Genomic DNA, 20,454 nt, shown 5'->3' with positions numbered 1-20,454 from the left:
ATGAAAAATCCAGAGGGTCGCAAAGCGATAGCTTCAGGCGTTTTGGAGTTATGGCCGAAAGAGGATATTTTTCAACTGATGCACTGAAAAACCAGATTGTGTCTTCTTTCGGCCTGAAGGTATCGCTTTGCGACCTTTCCATACAAATTTGATGGGATTTCTGTTTCTGTCAGAACCTAATGACACCATTTGGTTTTTCAGTGTAGGAAAAAATAATTTCCGAAACCGAATTCGAAAACTACATACGCACGGACCCAAAGATTAAACAACTGCTACCCTACGAACAAGCGCGCAGAACCACGGGCTGCAGACCGCAGAAACAGCGCGCGAGAAACGAGAAACGAATCCGAATGCTCGATTCACTTTCGAGAGTACATCGGGGCACCACTCGAGGCAAAACTTAATGCTCAGCACGAACTATGTCCCACTTTCGAATACCCACCCCCTCCCGCGTGTCCCTGCCGCTCTTCAGATCGCAAACTGGCTGCTGCCGTTCTGCCCGCGTTCTCTCCTGCCAGGTCAGATGGAATCGATAGATTCGAGTGTTCGTTGCACCGACTACTGGAGGAGTGCCATTTTCTCTATTGAATTTAACACGGCCGCTTTGCGGTACATAAAAGGGTGATGTTTTTGAATACACCCCACAATCGATATCGTGAAATTATTATAGGGGCGAATCCGGCGAGAATTGATGAGCGGGTGCAGAGGGGTCGGCGCAGAAAGCGAGGGTCGTATTTTTTTTTAGGAGGTCTGACGGCGAGGATGAAGCGTTGAAAAATTTAGAGGACGTTTGAGCGTATATATGGAATATTTGGAGTTCCCGCTGCTGACTTGGTACAATGAACAATAATCCTGGAAAAATAGGGGAAAACGACATTTAAAGCCTCTTATTAGGTTTCATAATTCTCAAATAGAGCACAATGGACTAGTTTAGTGATGTTGATAATACTATATTTGATACGATAGAATTAAAATATAGAGCAAAGCTGATAAATCAGTGAAAAAATTTTGAAAATCCATCAATAAATGACTGAGAAATAGATTATTTAAATTTACGTATTTTAGCGCGGATTGCTTTGGTCTCCGACACGTCTGTGACGTCACGGCACTCTCCTGTGAACGCTTCACCATAAATTACGTTTAAATACTTAGCCGCGCCAAGGCTCTCGCGCTGTTTGTAGTTGTACAGTGTAGTTTTAACTCGAGTTTTGTTTTTATGTCACCATAATGGAAGAAGGCTTCGTGAAAGGACAAAGTGACAATTTGCCTAAAATAGATATATTTGCAGTGATGGAGTTTTTTTCTTCAAATCCATCTTATGTCAGTGCTGAAATAAATGGAGTTAAACTTTTCAAGTAAGTATCTACTTTTGAGTTTGCTTCATCATGGTTCAACTTATAACGATAATTTATTTAAAAAACGTTTTATAAACAGTTTGTAGTTGAGTACTTTTTGTTGAATTCTATCAATGGCAAAACATATTTATGTGAGGAGTAAAAAGTAAAAAGAGAAAAAAGTAATTTATATGTATGTATAGTGTAAGTTATTTCAGCCATCGTGTAACGAACAAAACAGGACACGAACGGCACAAGTTATTGTACACCAATGAATTCGTAAGCACTCTGCGAATACCAGTCGTCTAGTGTGTGACGTCACGACACTCACACGTACTATGAAATTATTCTTCCAAGTGCAATTTCAAAGTCCCATAACTTTTTCATTTCTAGAGATATTTCAATGATTTCTCCATATTTTTGTTTCATTTTACTTAAATTTTTAGAATTAATCCTTAACAAAAAAATGAAAACTAGTCCATTCATTCAGACAATTCGAAACGAATTATTCTAACATTCAATCAGTACTCTGAGTGCATAATTGAGAATGCATTGGCGGGAAATACAATAGGCATAAAAGTTATTGGAAGATCAATCAACAACATAAGATATAACGATGACATCATACTCATTGCAGAGTCGCTAGCAGATCTACAAATAATATTAGATCGAGTAGTAGAACACAGCGAAGAATTCCACATTTTTCGCTGTTTTCTACCACTAGATCTAATATTATTTGTAGGTCTGCTAGCGAGCGACTCTTCACATTGAATTTGAAGAAAACAAAATTTATGATCATAACAAAAGCACAACAACTACCCGAGAGTTTATGGATTAAAGGACAGCCAGTGGGAAAGGTGAGGAAGTATAAATACCTGGGAACCATTGTTAATGAGAGTAATGAGGGTATGGAGGAAATTCGAGTGCGAATTGACCAATCCCGAAATGTGTTCAATAAAATGAGATAGGTATTTTGTGGAAAAGATCTCAGTTTACAACTCAAGATCAGGTTTTTAATAGTTATTTATAATACAAGTGCAGAAGGGATTGATATTTTTCCACGAGTTCAAAATTCAAAAACGAGCCACGAAGTGGCGAGTTTTGGAATGAACGAGTGGTAGAATGAGCCTTCCGTACGAGTATTATACATTATTTTCTCTAATTCATTGCATTTTCATTGAAATTAATGAAATATTTCCATAAATATATTTTAGTGATTTTTGCATTGAAAAATGTTGGTTGGCAGAACTGATTTCTTTAAGGCAAATTGATGAATTGACAGATAAAGCCGTGGCGGAAAGTTCGGAGTACCAACATAGAATAATAAAATATAACCATGAAAACTGTGCGTTTCTGATATATTCTCGCACGATTTTGTTCTACAAGATGTGGAAGAATGAACGGAATAACCACAGAATTGGAGAAAATGTATTCCCTGTGCTTTTACGTGGAATGGAATCCTAAATATAAGGTGGATAAACTAAGTACCAAATAAAGTAGTGCTCAAAAGAATGGGTAAAGTGGGCAATACTGAACAACGTAAAGTTTGGAAGTTGCAGTATCTGGGTCATGTGCTGAGAGGGGAGAAGTACACCTTATGGCAGATAGTGATACAGGTAAAAATACGGGAAGAAGGAACATCGGAAGAAGAAGAATCTCCTGGTTGAACAATTTGAGACAATGGTACAAGTGCAGTTCTGTTTAAGGCCGCAGTGATGAAGCTAGCCGTTTTGATAACTATCCTTCTGGGAGGAGATGGCATCTGAAGAATAAGATTCTGTCATTCCAGGTAACTTGAATGAAAACACTAATTTGGAACGTGATTTCCATTACATGGGGAAAATATTTCTTTTTGAGAGCTCCGATGGGTTTGGTGAGCTCAGGAGATGGATTCTGTAGACGTGGTCATCAACACTACGATAGAAACATTGGATTATTGAAACGTTGTGAAGAAAGCTCAATCACTGTTCAGGGTGACCCAAATTCGATGCTCTGAAAGCATCTCGATAACTATAAGACTTAGAGAACAAATCTTCAAGGACCAACGATCTCTTTTTTAGAAATATTTCACTATATTTTGTTTGAAATAATCGAAAAATTTTTAATCATTATTTTTTAACTTCAAATTTTATATGATACTCATATAAGATTATAGAAATCAATTACAATTAAGAGATACAGAAAAGAGTTGGTATTTTTTAAATGGATCACCCTATATTTTTCATCTCAGTTTCTTAGCCGCAGATTTGTCGAAAAGAATCCCGTTATCGGTTTTTCAACAATATTGAGATCTACGAGTCAGTTTGTTTAATGGAACACCTTATATATAAATATTTTTAATTATTTTCGAGATTCTTTTTATTTTATGGCCATTGTAAAAATGTAATCATATCTCATATAGAGAGTCCCATTCAATTACAAATTAATTATCTTATTAGAGATATAGAGGAGAGTTGTTGATTTTAAATGGCACACCCTATATATGACTTGATTATAATTATACAATGGGCACGTAATTAATTAAATCTTGAAATAAACAAAAATTATTTATATATAAAGTATCCCACCAAAAAAGTCGAAAAACTCAAAATCTTTTAAACGAGTGATATTTTCAAAAAACTGATAGGAGCTCGGACAAAAAGGATTTTTTGGTGTTGTTTGGGATCACGGCTACCATTGATGCAGTTGAGTAAAGAAAAAGTTTACGACATGTTGTTAAACATAACAGTAAATCAATACAAATGTTGAAGACGATGGTCTATACGCAAGTCATCAAATTCATATAATTATAAATCTCAATTTAGACTTCGAATAGATGATAAATAATTATTGATCATAAGACTCGACTATGTTGGATATTATAATTATATTGAATACTCTATAGGTTTTGGGATACTGTTACTGCTCTTGAGAGAATATCTATTAAATAAAAATAGCTCCAATCCTACCTATAACTAAGAAAAATCAGAACTAATATCTGATATTGGGATTCTATCTATATTTGTGACTGAGGAATATCAAAATACCTAGGTATTAAATCTATACATTTTCTTACGGATAATTTATTACCCGTTGTAGTAACGTCAATTGTTGAATTTTGGTATCAACCGATTGAGCTATTAAGATGTTAATGACCAAGACGTATAAATTTGGAGGTTAATGGCCTTCAGAACTTATGGTTACCACTTTAGCCATCTTTATCGCTTTGAAAAAAAATCACATAAGTATAGAAAACAAAGTCGTGTTTTAGTGAATTGTCAGTTGTTTTCAGGCGAGAATTCAACTGAACCTTATCCGATTAGCTCTCGGATTAGCTTCATATGATTGGACCTTGATAATTTCGGTGGTATACAAAAATAAATAAATCATGAAAAATTATTTTCAATACGCTTCACATTTTATAATTTATTAATTCTCCCATTTATTTCAGCTTGCGAGGGTCATTATCGAGTTCTTTAGTGGACATTCAATGCTTCGTATAAATTGTTAGTTCAAAAGACCCTCTCTTTATATTCTGGAAATAAAACATAAATAATGCAGCACTAGATCATTTTTCTTCAAAGAAACAATATGCAGAACCCACACGTCCTCTTGAAAATTATTTCTAGCGTTGTGGCCATCAACGATCTTTTTTATATTGCTTTATAATGGATCGTTAAATTAATAATAGATATCCAGATTATTATTTACACATTTATCGAAAAGCGATGTCATTCAGCTCGACTATCGACCATTGTTAAAATTGATAACCCAGAAAGAGAAAAATTTTAATAATGAACAATAATTACCCTCTAGTGATTTTGTGTTTTCTCCGTATTCTGATTCATTTTAAAAGTTTTATCAGATGCAGATGATATTACTCGTTTCTAGTCAACGTTAATCATTTCAAATATAAAAGCGAATACAAAATTTTTGAAATGAACGTAACAATGATGTAACTCAATCAAAGTTCCAACATCAATAATTCGCACGTAACTGAATTAACATATTCCACTAATGAAATGAATTGATATATTCAACAACTTCATTAACACTCTTGGTTTAAAAACTGGCATTTTTGTGGGAATTAACTGAGTACTTTTTATTTGTTTAGAATTTGTGCAGCTATCAATACTTCGAAAATACTACCTATAAGTGAGAGAAATGAAAAATGAGATAATGAAGTCGGAGACAACAATCTGAGAAATTTCGACAGTTCTCAGAATCCCTAACCCATTAATGCCATTTTCATGGCATTTGTATAACGGGTATAAATATTATATTATGTTGCACTGATATTAATTATGTTATTTACTGGGATATATCTGTTAGTAAGTAAATATGAATTGAATTTATATCAGAGATATTATAGGTGCAAATTTTTTTAATGATTCGTTGTTAAAATTGAGCTCGTCAAATTGTTTTTTTTTACCTCACCTTGAGAAATATATTATAGATGATAAATAAATGAAACGTTCCACATGAAACTGAAGTAATAAAATGTTCTACGTCACTTTTACAGCCGAATTCAATTAAAATTAATCACTATTCAAATAAACCATATTTTTCGATTTCCCTATCGAGGATAATAATATTTTTCAATCATATTCTAAAATTTTTTTAAATTTATATTTAAATCACAATTCAAAGCCGTTCCTCCGACCTAGGTTCATCTTTACTTCGATTCCCGTTTAAAAACATTGGGCTTTTTAAGAAATATGTATCTTTATTTAATTGTTATCGAAAGAATATTTAAAATTTTGCACTGATTCATTAGTCACAAATATTCCATAAAATATATCGAAGCCCTAGAAAAAAAGAACAATATATAGGCTAGCAAAATTAATGTTATGTTAAGTATAGAATCGTAGGAATGTACACATTAAATTCCTTGATTATGTTTGATCAATCTATAAAAATTTTAAAATTGATCCTTTGACTTCTTGCCTTCAACAAAATTTGTGGATAGTATCATCGACCAGATTAGGGACTTGAAGTAGGAACTCTATTCAGTCATATTTTTTGAGGTATCGGAGTAAAGAAAATGTGGTCCAATACATACGTTTCATAGTGTTTATAGAATGTTGTGGAAATGTTTGCACTTGGAAGTGTTTTGTTTCATTATTTCGTTACCCAACTAGGTATATCTACCACCGCATCAGTTGAATTTATTTTATTGTTGGAGTTTGTATGTGCAATCAAATATAATTTAAATATTATTTAGCAAGTACCTAGATCTTCTAATTTCATTTGGATTCTACACATCACGAAATTGTGAAATTTGAATGAGATTTAAAAGAATAGTTCCATCGACATATTCTATATAAACCAAAAGTAATGAAGTAATGAAGGAAATTTCGACATTCACTCACAAAAAAATTTTTTTTTTAATAAATAATAATTTCGATTCATTAAACTGAACTGAGATATCTGATACCAATAAAAAATTTTTAATAATGTATGTTCATCAGCTCTTGAGGCTCGCTTTTATGAACTCTTAATTCTGTCATTGAATCCACGTTTTCTCTCGTAGATACATATTTAATTTCTTCAAGCAATCAGTATTCTATTCTTCTCTCTTTGTATAAGTACCTACAAATTCATAACGCTCGAGTAAGCAATACTTTAATTTATGTCAGGATGTAGCGCACAAACTTTTTTTGGGAAAAGTTTTCATTAATAGTCTGGTATAGGTATAAAGTTAAAAATGAAGGTTATTATTACTACTCAAATACGGGGTGATTCACCGTGATGGCCTACCTATTGGGAGTTGATGGAAAACTGATCACAATTTTGTGCTGAAAATTCGCATGTTGGGGTTTGAGACCATGATCTGAATTTTTTTTCAGATCTCTACAACTTCCGGTTATATCGGAAACATACTACTACTTCCTTATTTCAAATGGCACAACCAGTATATTATTGCATCATTAGATAGCTTTTTTGATGACAATTTCAGCTATATGCCATACCTTGGTAAAAAATTCAATGGTTCATGATTTAAAGATCTTTCGTTAATAACAATACCCATATCTACAATTAATAGTTCAATATTAGAAATTCCATTAATTGAAAATGTGGAATTTCAAGTAGTTTGGGTGTAGCGAAATAATTGTTATTTTTATAATTAAAAAGTTTGAATAGAATAACTGTCATTTAATTTCAATTCAAATGAATTTCCTTCAAGTTAATACCAAGTTAACCGATAGGCCTATAATATATATTTCTGTATCATCTGTATGCACAAATGGATGGAGAAACATGAGAGGACTCTCGAAGTTATTGAATGGAGATGCCATAATAATAGGGGTGCAACGAAAAAATGACAAGAATTGGCCGACAGCTTTGTTAATACTGGCATGGATTCTGGTTATCAAAGTCATAGGGTAAATGCACTGGTTCTCGACCAGTTAACAGACACATCGATTTCGAGCACGATTTTTTCACACATAAACTTATCAAATTTTAATGGTGTTGGTGTTCATCGATTCTTTGGCGAGTTTTAAATGATTTGTCATATAATTTTAAGCGTTCTTTCCGCATTTAACCTTTAAAATGTGAAAACATATAGAAAATCTCAATAACCTTCGGTTCTCGACCACGCCGCAGAGTTCTCGACCATTTTTGTGTTAGTTTTCGACCACTAATAATAGTGGCCGCTCCACTTAAAAATTTTATAAAAAACTTTAGAGCGAGATGAGTGATTAGTACTGACTTTCGTACCGTACCATCGACATCACTACCTATCACTCAGATGGGTTTCAGATGAGGTAATCAAATAAGAAACACTCGGAACGTAAAAAGAAATTATTTTGCAAAAGTTTCCACTTTCTATAAATATTTCAAAATAGCAACTCATACAACATTATTTGGTTCTTTTGCTCTTAATATCTATTTAAAAACTAACACCGACCACCAGTGGTCGAGAATTAAGTACAATCAAATTGGTTCTCGACCGCGAATAGATAAAGGGTAGAAATAAGTGTTTCAACGTTAATTCAGTGGTCGCAAACTAATATTCAGAAAGTAGATATATAAATGAATCAGGGTATCGAAAAAAAAATGATCCAACAGAAATATATCGGTTAAAATAAACAATTATTGAAGTAACATATTGGTTCTCGACCACTTTGGTCGAGAAATAAAAGATACAAATTTTTCAATACCATTTCGCGACCGCCGAATATTGAAAAAAAAATATACATTTATTTGCTTCTTGATTGAAATACACTCAAAAATATATCTTATAGTTGATATGGAATAAAATATACACACATAATTCAAAATAAGAAATAATTACTATTTTCTGGTCATATATCACAAAGCACTTTTCTAAGAGAGGACGAGAAAGAACCCTTTTCTATGATAGACGATTATAAACTAATTTTTAGCGCGAAAACTTTGACCTATACCACTACTATGCAAACTATCTTGGAAGGGTAGAATGGTCGAGAACACGTACCGCGAAAATATTTTGCACTACATGATATATTTTTATTATTATTTTATCTGAAATCACGGAATGGTCGAGAACCAGTGCCGGTCGGCTAACCAGTGCATTTACCCTATCAAAATATTCTTAATTTGGAGGCAGTTAATCCAGAGATCGAATAAGAGTTTTTCAGTTGATAGGAGATTTACTGTATTAGTCTACAATTGAAGGGTACAGGTGAAAAACCAGTCATTCGCGAGATTTGAGAGAAGCGCAAATTGTAGCTAATCAACAGATATTTTTGTATAATGCTTGAGCAAACGCAAAGAGAACTTTTTGACAAATCAACTGACATTCATAGTCGTTCATCAATTATTTAGAACGTGTCCTTACAAAAGCGAATATAAACACATAAAATGGCTCTAGATCGAAAATTGAATAGTTTCTTAGGCGGTTCAACCCTTTCAATTGGAATAGAAGTGAATGGACTTACCCGTTCTTCCTCGCGTATCATCTCTGCAATACCAGGTTTGATCTCCATATCGTCAGTCGAAGGCATGTGCGGCACGTGCGACGGCAAGGGTAAATTCAACGAGAGAGGCTCCGCGGAGCTCGAGGGAGGCAAGGGGGTGGCCGAAGGCGCGGGCGACATCTCCACCGACAGCGGAGGATCAGGTATCTCCGCCGTGGTGCTAGCCGCGCTCTCGCCAGGACTGCTGATGCTGCTCCTTTCGCCGGAACGGCGACGCTTCTTCGCAGGATGACTGTTCCCGGCAGCATCCCAGTCCATCCCGCTGTTCGAATTAGGCGTCATCGGGATGGACGTCGTCGACAGCTGCTTTATCGGCGACGGCTTCGTGGTTATCTCGCCAGCGGCCGTCGTCACCGTATCCTGCTCGCCGTTTACATCGGCCAATCCTCTGATTTTGAGGGACTCCGCAACCCGGAGCAAAGGTCCGATCTGTTCCTGCGAAACGTTGATCTCGCCCTTGTACATAAACTCGACGGCCGCCTTGAGCTCGGGCCACTTGATATCCCTCATAATCACGATCGGATGCTGGCAGGGATTCTCGAAAAACAACGACTGGAAGTAAGGGCTACAAGCGGACAAGACCATCTTGTGGCATTTCATCGAGTGTCCATCGCAAGCCAAGGTGACATCGACGAAAGACTCACTCTGCAGAAGCTGATCGAACACGTTCGTCAGATTCGACTGGTAATTGTTCCATCTCAAGCAGAACTGCTGCGGCGATCCCGAAGTGTGCTGCATGTTGTTGTCGTCCGTCTTCTTCGATACCTGAAAGTTCAACAACACGTTTGTTTACACAACAACCACAACAAACATCGATACAGTCTATGATATTAATTCACAACGCAACGTCAGTTTTGCTGAGAACGTTTTTTAATACCGGCGCAGTCCTGGCGGTGTCGATCCGGCTCGAAGGGCCATGAGAGAGAGCACGTGGCGCGGTTAAAAGTCCGAATGTTTTCGCGTGTCAAGTCGTGAGTAGCGAGAACCTGCGTGACTCGTCATTCCGCGTAGAGAACTGACGTTCGGTGCCGCCAGCGGACTCGGCAGGAGGGTTGAGGCCGCCTCTCGCGCACGCCTTGGTGCCCCCACCAGAACCGGCGAGCCCGCCCTCACCCCACCCATCCACCCACGAGACCGCGTGGCCACCGCGAGGCAATCACCGCCACAGCACAATCCTAATTACGTCGATACATTAACACCTCCAGCAGCTTGGAAGTTGCCGAAGTCGTCGGTGCCATTAGGAGGGTCATCTTCGGACGTTTATCGGCGTTCTATTTATTCTCGATTCTTTCGGACACTGACAAGTTTATTAGATGACTCGAGAACTACTGAACTGATTCTGGTGGATCTTTCTGGCGGTGGTGAATAAGTGCGACCGGCGGGGCGATTCTGCATGAAGAATTGATGACAGTTCGCTATATAACTTTGTTCTTGAACGTTTCATATTTCGAGATACAGGGTGTTGAAGTTTTTCTTAAATATTGAGTATTTATTTATTGCTCTGACACGGGTAAAGTTATTCAAATGAAATTTTGTGAGTTGCAAAAGAAAGTTATTACGCATTTATTGACATGCAATCAAGAATTTCATGTTCAAAATTGTCGCGCATACGGATGATTATTTCTTCCGAGAAAACATGGTACCGCCACTGAGATAATTCAAGCTGAAATTAATTTTTGAATTTCTAGTTCAATTCGTCTCAAAAATTCTCTCATGCTTTTTCCGTATGGGGCTCGGCATTTATGCAAAAAAAAACACCCCAATGCGTATTTCTCATTTCGTTAATAAATTGGCTATTATCAGATAGTTCAATATAAAGTACAAAGAAATCCATTATTTTCCCAGTTGTTGGCTTTAGTTATCTCGGGTTGTATAAGTCCTAGAGGATTCCTCCATATGGCGTTAAAAAGAAGATTTCGTACTACAAAAACTTTTGTGACAGTTTTGTGATTAATTGACTCCAATTAGTTTAAGCGCGCGACAAATTTGGACACATGCAGAGAGAAAATACGCTAGTTTACAGTTGATAATATACCTAGTGTTTATGTTCTTGATACTGTAGCGGCCAATCACGCGCAATTTTTTTTTCGTGTATTCTATTCCGGTTCTATTTCGATGTTAAATGGAAGGCCAATTGTCAAAAATGTCGATAAAATCATGAACATGTAAGTTCCGTTTCGATTGCCCAAGAGCTGAAAATTGCACAAAAATCCGTTTGAAACCATTTGCATCAGTCTGGTCTCAAGAAGAAGCTCAAAGTATGTGTATTATACGCAAAAACCCTCATGGACTGAATTCCATATGGGAATTGCTGCTGAATCGCAACAAAATCGACCCATTTTCAAATGGTTGGATGACTGTTGGTGAAAAGTGGATCTCTTACGACAACGTCAAGCGAAAACGGTCGTGGTGAAACAGCGGTGAGAAGGTGGAAACGGTGGCCAAGCTAGGATTGACGGCCAGGAAGGTTATGTTGTCTGTTTGGTGGGATTGGAAGGGAATTATCTACAATGATCTGCGCCCCTACGGTGCAACTGTTGATTAAGAACTGTACTATCAACAATTGAACTTTCTGAAGGAAGCAATTGCCGAGAAGCGGCAAGCTTTTGCTAATAATAGAGGAATTGTGTTCCACTCAACGCCGGACCATATACATCGATAGTGCCTTGCCAGAAGCTCCAGGAGTTTGATTGGAAGGTTCTTATGGATCTACCATATAGTCTGGACCTGGCACCAAGTGATAACCATCTGTCCCTGTCTATGGCGAACAATTTTGCTGGTGAAAACTCACTTCAACAGTCTTGTGAGAATCTACTGTATGAATTTTTTGCCGATAGGGACGAGGGCGTCTATAAGAGAGGCATAATTATATAACCTTCAAAATGGCAACAAGTAATCCAACAAAATGGCGCATATTTGACCTAAATCGGATCATTCTAACTATGGTATTTACAGCCTTCTTTTTCATGCAAGAATAATGGATTTCTTTTTACTTCAAAATACAATGTATTTGAGTTGACTTGTTTCAATTCTTTGCATTCAAACTCGCCCCATACGAAAAACGACATGTTTTTTTGTCACAAATTGAACATGTAGTTCAAAATGATTTTTAATTTGAAGTATCTCAGTGGAGTACAATTTTTTTGTTCTGAAAATTGAGAGAAATATATAGTAGTAAGTTTTATCTTCTCTTCATCTCAGAATATGAAGCATTCAAAAATAAAAGATTAGGCGAAAAATCCATAAGATGCCTTATGTATCTAAATTCCGGATTGAAAATGGTATGATCAAATAGTGCATGGAGGTTTCTCAATATTAAGTAACTAAAGTTTTTTATATGTTTTATAAGGATTTTCTTCGTGTTTCCATTTTAAATTGTTGATATTTTTACCAGGCAAGTAGCTCGACCTTGAATATCAAGTCAAGCCTTGCATCTATAAAAATAATAAACCTGAATCATATCTACACACATAGCAGCAGCAGTTGGAAGCAATACGAAGGTCTACTTCCTGAATCATCATCCGAAAGAACGCATCTCACTTCTCCGACCTGCTCCACTCCAAAAACAATGCGTCCCGCATAGAAGCTGTTAATCTCAATAAAAAGTCGAAAAACACGCCGTCGTAATTTGAAGACATGTACTTTTCAACGAATTTCGTCACGGACGCCCCAAATGTTCCGCGCGAAAAAGGGGTCCCTACTATAGAAATAATAAAATTTAATAAAGATGACAACATCCCAGGCGACCAAATAAAATGACACACATTTAGGGAATAACGAAGTTCATAATTAATTCCCTGGAATGCGGTGGGTTTTATGGTTCGCGCTTATCTTGTTTATATTTGGGAACTTATTCGTTGCTGGAATTTTTTTTGAGGGTGGAATGGGAGGTGGTACAGTCGTGTAGGGTCGAGGCGTGCGTCGACTGACTGCAGTCTGATTTTTTTGCTCGATTTAGCATGGAGGAATTTGGGGTCTCGATTAAAAAAAACAACGTTTATGGTAATGAGATTTCCACACATTGCAAAAATATAATACAGAAATTTTCGTTTATTTTTAGTCTTGAGCAAATTCGGATATCTATTCTCTGAAAACCAGATTGAATGCTTGAACGCTATTAATGATTTTTTTAGTTCAAAAAACCTGGTAATTGAATCAGACATGACCATTAAGCGAGCTGATCTATCCAGCTGATAGATCCACATAGCCAATAGATGATACTTCACATAATAAGTTCCAAGCCTAATCCGTAAAAACACATTCTTTCCTAAAAAAATTCGACTTAAAATTCGTCAACATAGTCACCTTCTCGAGTGATACATGTACTCCAACGCTCTTCTAGTTTTTCAATACCGTTTCTGTAGAAAGATTTGGCTTAAACCAAGGCAATCACTCCTTCATTATAGCCAAATTCAGCATAAGTAACAACTTTTAACACTTTCTTTTTGTGGATGGGGGTACAGTCGGAGTAATACCTATCTTTCGTCTGTTAAATATCCAATCACTCTTTAGTTTCCTATTTGAATAGCAATAGACCAATCAACACGAGATATCAATGACTATTTGCATGAAGCATGATAGTCACCGACTACTCAGCATAGTAACGGGTGTTTTTTTTCGAGGTATATAACTTTGTTCAAGATGGCAACCGATTTAACAGCTGTCAAGTGTTTTATTCTCAGTTTGGTTTGGCAATTCATCATGAATAGACTCACGCCTGAACAACGCTTGAAAATAGTGCAATTTCATTTCGAAAATAATGGTGCTGTGCGGAATACGTATCGCGCACTACGTCCATTAGTAGCCATGAAGCGCACTTCTGGTTGAATGGCTACGTCAACAAACAAAACTGCCGCATTTGGCGTGAAGCTAATCCTCAAGTGTATGTCGAAACACCGTTACATCCAGAAAAACTGACTGTTTGGTGCGCTTTATGGGCTGGTGGAATCATTGGTCCGTACTTTTTCAGAAACGATGATGGCCAGAACGTTACAGTCAATGGTGATCGGTATAGAGCCATGATTAATAGCTTTTTCATTACAGAATTGAACAACCCTGATGTCCAGGAGCTGTGGTTCCAACAAGACGGCGTAACATGTCACACAGCTGGTACCACAATCGATTTATTGAAAGACACGTTTGGTGACCGCCTAATTTCACGTTTTGGACCTGTGAATTGGCCTCCAAGATCTTGTGATTTAACACCGCTAGACTACTTTCTGTGGGGCTATGTTAAGTCATTGGTCTATGCGGATAAGCCACAAACCCTTGACCATTTGGAAGACAACATTCGCCGTGTTATTGCCGATATACGGCCACAAATGTTGGAAAAAATCATCGAAAATTGGACGTCCAGATTGGACTACATCCGAGCCAGCCGTGGCGGTCATATGCCAGAAATCATATTCAAAATGTAATGCCACAAGATTATCTTGCGGATAAAAAAAATTCATGTCAATCGAATAATCCATCGTTGTTTTATTGCAATTTAAAACTCTATAAATCTAAAAAAAAAACACCCAAAACCAAAAACGAAGAAATCGATGGTGCAAACCAGTCAACAATCCAATACGATAAATTGAGATGTGAATATAGTGTATGGACAGTTAATCAAATTTTGCGATCATCGCCAATACAAACCAAGTGGAACATGAAAAAAGGGAATGGGGAAGATTATAAAGAATAAACTGTGAAGAGTATGTAGAATTCTCTCTGATATATATATAAGGAATTGGATTCAAGAAATAATCTTTATGAATGTAACAGGACCTTGATTAATAAACCACTATTTTGCTGCTAAATTCCTCTTGTATTTATCAATTTGACTTGACATAGATTCAGATTTAATTGAGGAGGTTCCGTTTCACTGCAACCTAATGGTCTATTGTGCCCCCAATCAGTGCTATTCTCTCCATTACGTGATCTACAGCTCGCCTTCCAGTTCCAGAGTTCTAATGAACTCCAGTATCTGGGATGGCGTCAAGGAGGCTACTTCTTCACTTCTACAAGTTTCTTGTTCAAAGCAGATTTTGCGTTGGTTAGTGATGGCGAGGCATTCCGTCACCTTTTAATCTGGAGTTTCTTTCTCTTCCCCACAGAATCTGCACTCGTCATGTTCTGCTAGACCCATTCTGGCAGTGTCAAATTTTCGATGAAACTTTTTGGAATGATCCAAACCATGAAGATTCCGCCAGAGTTTTTTTCTTTTGGTTTTTTTCTTCTCCCGAAACTCTTTCTTGTTGGTACATTTGCCTATGACACAGTAAGGTTCTGGGCCAATGTAAGTTCATGCTCCTTTTCTGGCAAATGTGTTGGCCTCTCCATTTCCTCTAATTCCCTAGTGGCCGGAAATCCAGAAAAAAGACCTTGTTATTCTTTCCTATTTCATTGAGTTATCTTCAGCACTCCAATACCATCTTAGAATCGACAATATGTGAGCTCAGTGCTTTTATTGCCGCCTGACTATTAGAAAGCATCGCTATATCCCATTTCTGATAGTTTCTTACTAGGTTAATTTCTGCACATCTTTCTACTCCAAGTATCTCTGCCTGAAGGACACTTAGACAGCGGCCTAACGATATTGAGCATTTAGTACCAGTACCAAATACTCCAAAGCCTACCCGTCGTAGTTTTGGAACCATCTGTGTACACCATTTGATTCTTGATTCTTTTTGAGAACTGGAGTTGGGATATCCCCTTCCCTACTACTATTTTGCTGCTAAATTTCTCTTGTATTTATTAATTTGACTCGATCTAACTTTGGCATCAATACCTATATAAATATAACTCAAAAATTATGTCTCGTTGAATTATCATAAAATACAGTCGAAATTTAGATACGTACAATCGTAATAGTTGATTATTTATCAAGGTCTTGTTATATTACCCTTGATATATCCACAGGGTTGATAGATAGCAGAACAGTAATGAATAGAAAAAGAGAAAATGCATATCGTTGGGTTTGGTATAGTATATCCAGATTCACTTGGAGGAAACTGAATATTTCGATCATACAAGGGTTGTCCAAGTTTTCAGAAATTCCTTTGGGGCCTGTGTATTTATTGCCTAACAATACTTTCAAATAAACCCCGATATTTAGGGGATCGGGGTATCCACTTCAAAAGGACATCTATGGCCAAGCGTTTTTATAGACTAGTTCAAGTTACTTTGGATATACCATAGTTTTGAATAAAATGAACCCAAAGAGCTGTCGACCTATATATTGTTTTCATTCCACTATGATTATTTCTTAATACAAAAAGCCATCACAAGAGAATGGAGAATACATCTCTCTTATATGGAAATATTCAGTAATGCAAATATGTACATAAACAGTCAATTATAATGTCGTTTACACAGAATAGTTGGGCGATTTTGGCCTAGCAAAAATAAGTACATACTGCGCAAATTGAGAATTTTCGTGTATTGACACCGAGATGCAAATTTTCAATCCTTACATCCGAATATTTGTCGCCTTTTGAAAAGCATCAAGTACTTTGAATATTTGAAACGGTGTTGCATAAATACTACACGGAGCGAATCAAGCTTGGGATAAGACAACACAGACTGGCAATCCTTCCTTAGGAGAACCGGGCAAAAGCATAAATATTTCCCTGTGCATTGTAAATAAGCCTAAACGCGCAGACTACAAACTTATGAATTATTTTATCTCACTTATACAATATTAAAGATGCAATTTGAATAGAACTCGCTTTTCTATGCCGATTCTTTCGCTAAATTATTCAATTGCTTGAGAACATTCTGAGGAATGGCGCTCCAGATGTATACGTATTGTTCAATATTAACGCGGCGTTTAGAATGGATTCAGGAGGCTGGGAGCAGGGAACTTATTTAAAATGTACCTTTTTGCTATACTATGAAATAATTCTGCTAAAAGTTTTATCGAATCGGTTCGTTCCATGGGCCTAATTTCATTATAAAACGATTCATTTTCTCGACTATAGGCCGGAAATCCTTAGCAACAAGGCCATTACAACGTATCAGTAAAACGCATGGAGTACAGGGTGGGCAAGTTTCGATGTTTTAGCACAACTTTTAAATCAAAGGAGATGGACAAAATCTGATAACCCATTCTCGTTTTTTTTTCTGAGAAACTAACAAGAGTGGTGTTCATTTTTAGCCACCTTATTTTCTTTTCGAGTTATAAGCGAAAATTGGAAGAATGGCGATAACGTAAAGAATTTATATCTCCGCTAATACTGATGATAGAGCTCTGAAATGAAAACATTATACAGGCACTTTTTTACGTAGAATCCTGTGTCATTTTTTGAAAGCTTAATTTATACTGATTAAAAAAATATACAATATTGTACGGTTTGTATCACTTCAAATATGTAAAAGAAAATACTCAAAAATTTTCTTTTATCTATGAAGCCCCAGTATTTCTATGGTCTCTTTCTTTTAGTCTTTTCATAGCTGAATATTAATTAATATTGAATATTATTAACATGAGAATGAATAATATATAAACTCAGAAACTGAAGTTGTTATTGCAAGCTTTATTTTTCTGTGCTCATCATCAGTTGAAACCATGGAAATATTGAGGCTCTTAAATGAAAAAAAAGGTTTTGACCATTTTCTATTATTCATAGTGACAGAAATCATACGATGTTGTATACCTTTTTGTGAAATCAGTGAAAATTAAGCTTTCAAAAAATGGCACAGAAATCTAGTGTTTCCGTTAAAAAAATATAACTTTCGGTCATAGCTTCGTGAAAATCCTTCTATAGAGACAAGTACGCCACTGGAATCTATGAAAAAAGTGCCTGTATAATATTTTGATATCAGAGCTCTATCATCAGGATTAGCGGAGATATAAATTCTTTTCGATATCGCTATTTTTACAATTTTCGCTTATAACACGAAAATAAAAGAAGGTGGCCAAAAATGTAGTTTGTCTTTTTAGTTCCTCAGAAAAGGAGAACGAAGATGGGGTATTAAATTTCCTCTGATTCGAAAGTTGTGGTGCTAAAACATCGAAATTTGCCCAAGATGTACAACCTTGGCAACACACGTTATAAATTTCTTAATGCTAAATGTTCAATTCGAGCTATGAATGTATCATTATTCATTTCCTCGATATTTTGACTTCAAAATTAATGAATTGTACGCTTTAGATACAATGATCAATGCAGTATATCGACCGATTTTTGAACCAAATTTCAACTCATTACAAAATATTCAAATCGAACCAAGTTTTAGTAGGATGAGTCAAAAATATTGAAATATTTTTTTTGTAACTTCATCACTCTGAATCTCAGTGACGAAGCCGCATTTCAAACATCAGTCGAGTTCATAATATGAACTTTACGACTTGAAGTGTGCTGAAAATTCACATCTGAAACACCCTGTATTTATACAAGGAATTCTAGAAATCAGTTCAACTTCTCATATCCTAAATGTTAATATTTAGTAATTTTTCAAGAGTTCTATAATTATATTGGATCAGAAGTAGGTATATTCCTTCAATGAAGGTATTCAAGATAATTACTAACTTGACTGAACACTAGTTATTTTAATTGCAATTTATTCTACATTATGAAGCGACACTGTGACTTCATTAATTTAATACCCTATCTATAAAGTCTATAATGCCTATGTAATATCGTCGCATCGAATCGGAGTCTCAAGTGTCACATTACTCAATAATTAAGTGTAATTCAAGATACAGAATATTTATTTAATTTTATATGGAGTTGGATCGAGTGAAAGCCACTGGAATACAAAATAAGACAACGTTGCTTGACTCTAATTTTAACAACTTTGGTATTCTCAGGATGTCTATCATTTTACATCTTTGCAACATGTTCGAGGAATTCATTTTCTCAAATCAATTGCAAGCTTAAAAAATTTCCATTATATTTTTATATGTTTAAGAAATATCTAGATAAAGACTAATTCATTGTGCAGCTAGAAGTTAACACAATACTTTCTGGAAGAAAATGTGAATAGTTACAGTTCGGGAATGAGTGAGTTTTATCTTATATTCAATAAATGTAAGTTTTTGAGGTGAGTTAATTTTAAACGAGAGTTTACCTTTTGTCATCATTTTAAGCATCACATTAGAATACAAGATTAGCGTAACAAGTGTTCCGAATTCTCGAACGATTTCAGAAATAATGCAAAAACAATCAATTCATAAAAACATATAGATAATTCAAATACGTATGGAAACAAATGTTTGTTTCATTTATTGTTTAAATACACAGATTTTATTTATAATCACTGAATTCGTATAATCTGATTGAAATTGAAATGAATTAAATCCAATTAAAATTGAATTTCGTTATATATTATTGGCTTGAAAAATGAACATTTTCTGTTCATTATTCTCTGCTTTTATCAAGCACCCTCATCACAGTTCCCTTCAACATACAATACTCATATTTCATTAGTCGTTGAGCACACAAGGCAAGTGAAAGAAGACTGTGAACTAGGATAGGATAGGAATCACAATGAATCTGAATTAAGTGCATGGAAGATATCTACACTTGTAAACAAGTTTTTTTTTGAGAATTATTTAACTTCTCCAGAAATGAATTCCTGTAGTGAATGTAGATTCTATCGAAAAGGTATTCCCAAATTTTCTTCGAATATTTCAAACATTTTATCTTTGAAAGTAATAAACCAAATAAGTGATCCTCATCTTTTTCAGAACATGTATTTTTTATTCGTTTCCTGTCTTTCTTTACTAAATATTGATGTTTATTTGAAAATCATTTCTGTCATAAATATTAATTTTAGTACGACATTGAAACGATCATTTTGTATTCAGATAGATTAATTCACCGTACTACATTTGATAAGAACAAAATACGAAGCATAGGATGATAGTTTCAATGATTAATACTGAATCTATTCAGTCCTTCTCGATTGTTACACCTCTAATTGAGGAACTGAAATTACAATTGGATCAATATTGCGTTTCGGTTGCGTACATGAATTCACACTCCGAAATAGATTCCCAATAATCTATGAAGTCCTTGATGACATCCTTAATCCCACAAGTGAAACTAGTTTCCTAGTTTTATACCCTTGAATCGACAAGTAGCTGTTGAATAGCTTCATCTTGGAGTATTGTATCATAGAGATAATTCTCTTTATGATCGACAATTGTCGATGTTAACTTTAGTATTTAGAACTACAATACAATAATC

At 35.6% G+C, this 20,454-nt stretch overlaps 1 protein-coding gene across 6 annotated transcripts in view; it reads right to left on the bottom strand.

Annotated features, from left to right (window-relative positions):
* The window catches only part of LOC123674151 (protein bric-a-brac 1-like), a 366,849-nt gene that overhangs the window by 280,742 nt on the left and 65,653 nt on the right, over positions 1-20,454 (bottom strand). For 5 of the 6 annotated variants that reach the window (XM_045609040.1, XM_045609037.1, XM_045609036.1 and 2 more), the window contains exon 3: positions 9,239-10,042. In XM_045609040.1, coding sequence (XP_045464996.1) covers positions 9,239-10,015 — 777 coding nt within the window. In that variant the 5' untranslated portion in view covers positions 10,016-10,042. Of the gene's footprint in view, positions 1-9,238; positions 10,340-20,454 lie in introns of those variants that run through there. The other variant, XM_045609039.1, reaches the window with a different exon arrangement.

The sequence above is a fragment of the Harmonia axyridis genome, chromosome 2 (genome assembly GCF_914767665.1).
Source record: "Harmonia axyridis chromosome 2, icHarAxyr1.1, whole genome shotgun sequence".
Classification (NCBI taxonomy): Eukaryota; Metazoa; Arthropoda; class Insecta; order Coleoptera; family Coccinellidae; genus Harmonia; species Harmonia axyridis.
Note: the sequence above shows the minus strand (reverse complement) of the source record. Positions and strands in the feature narration are given on the sequence as shown.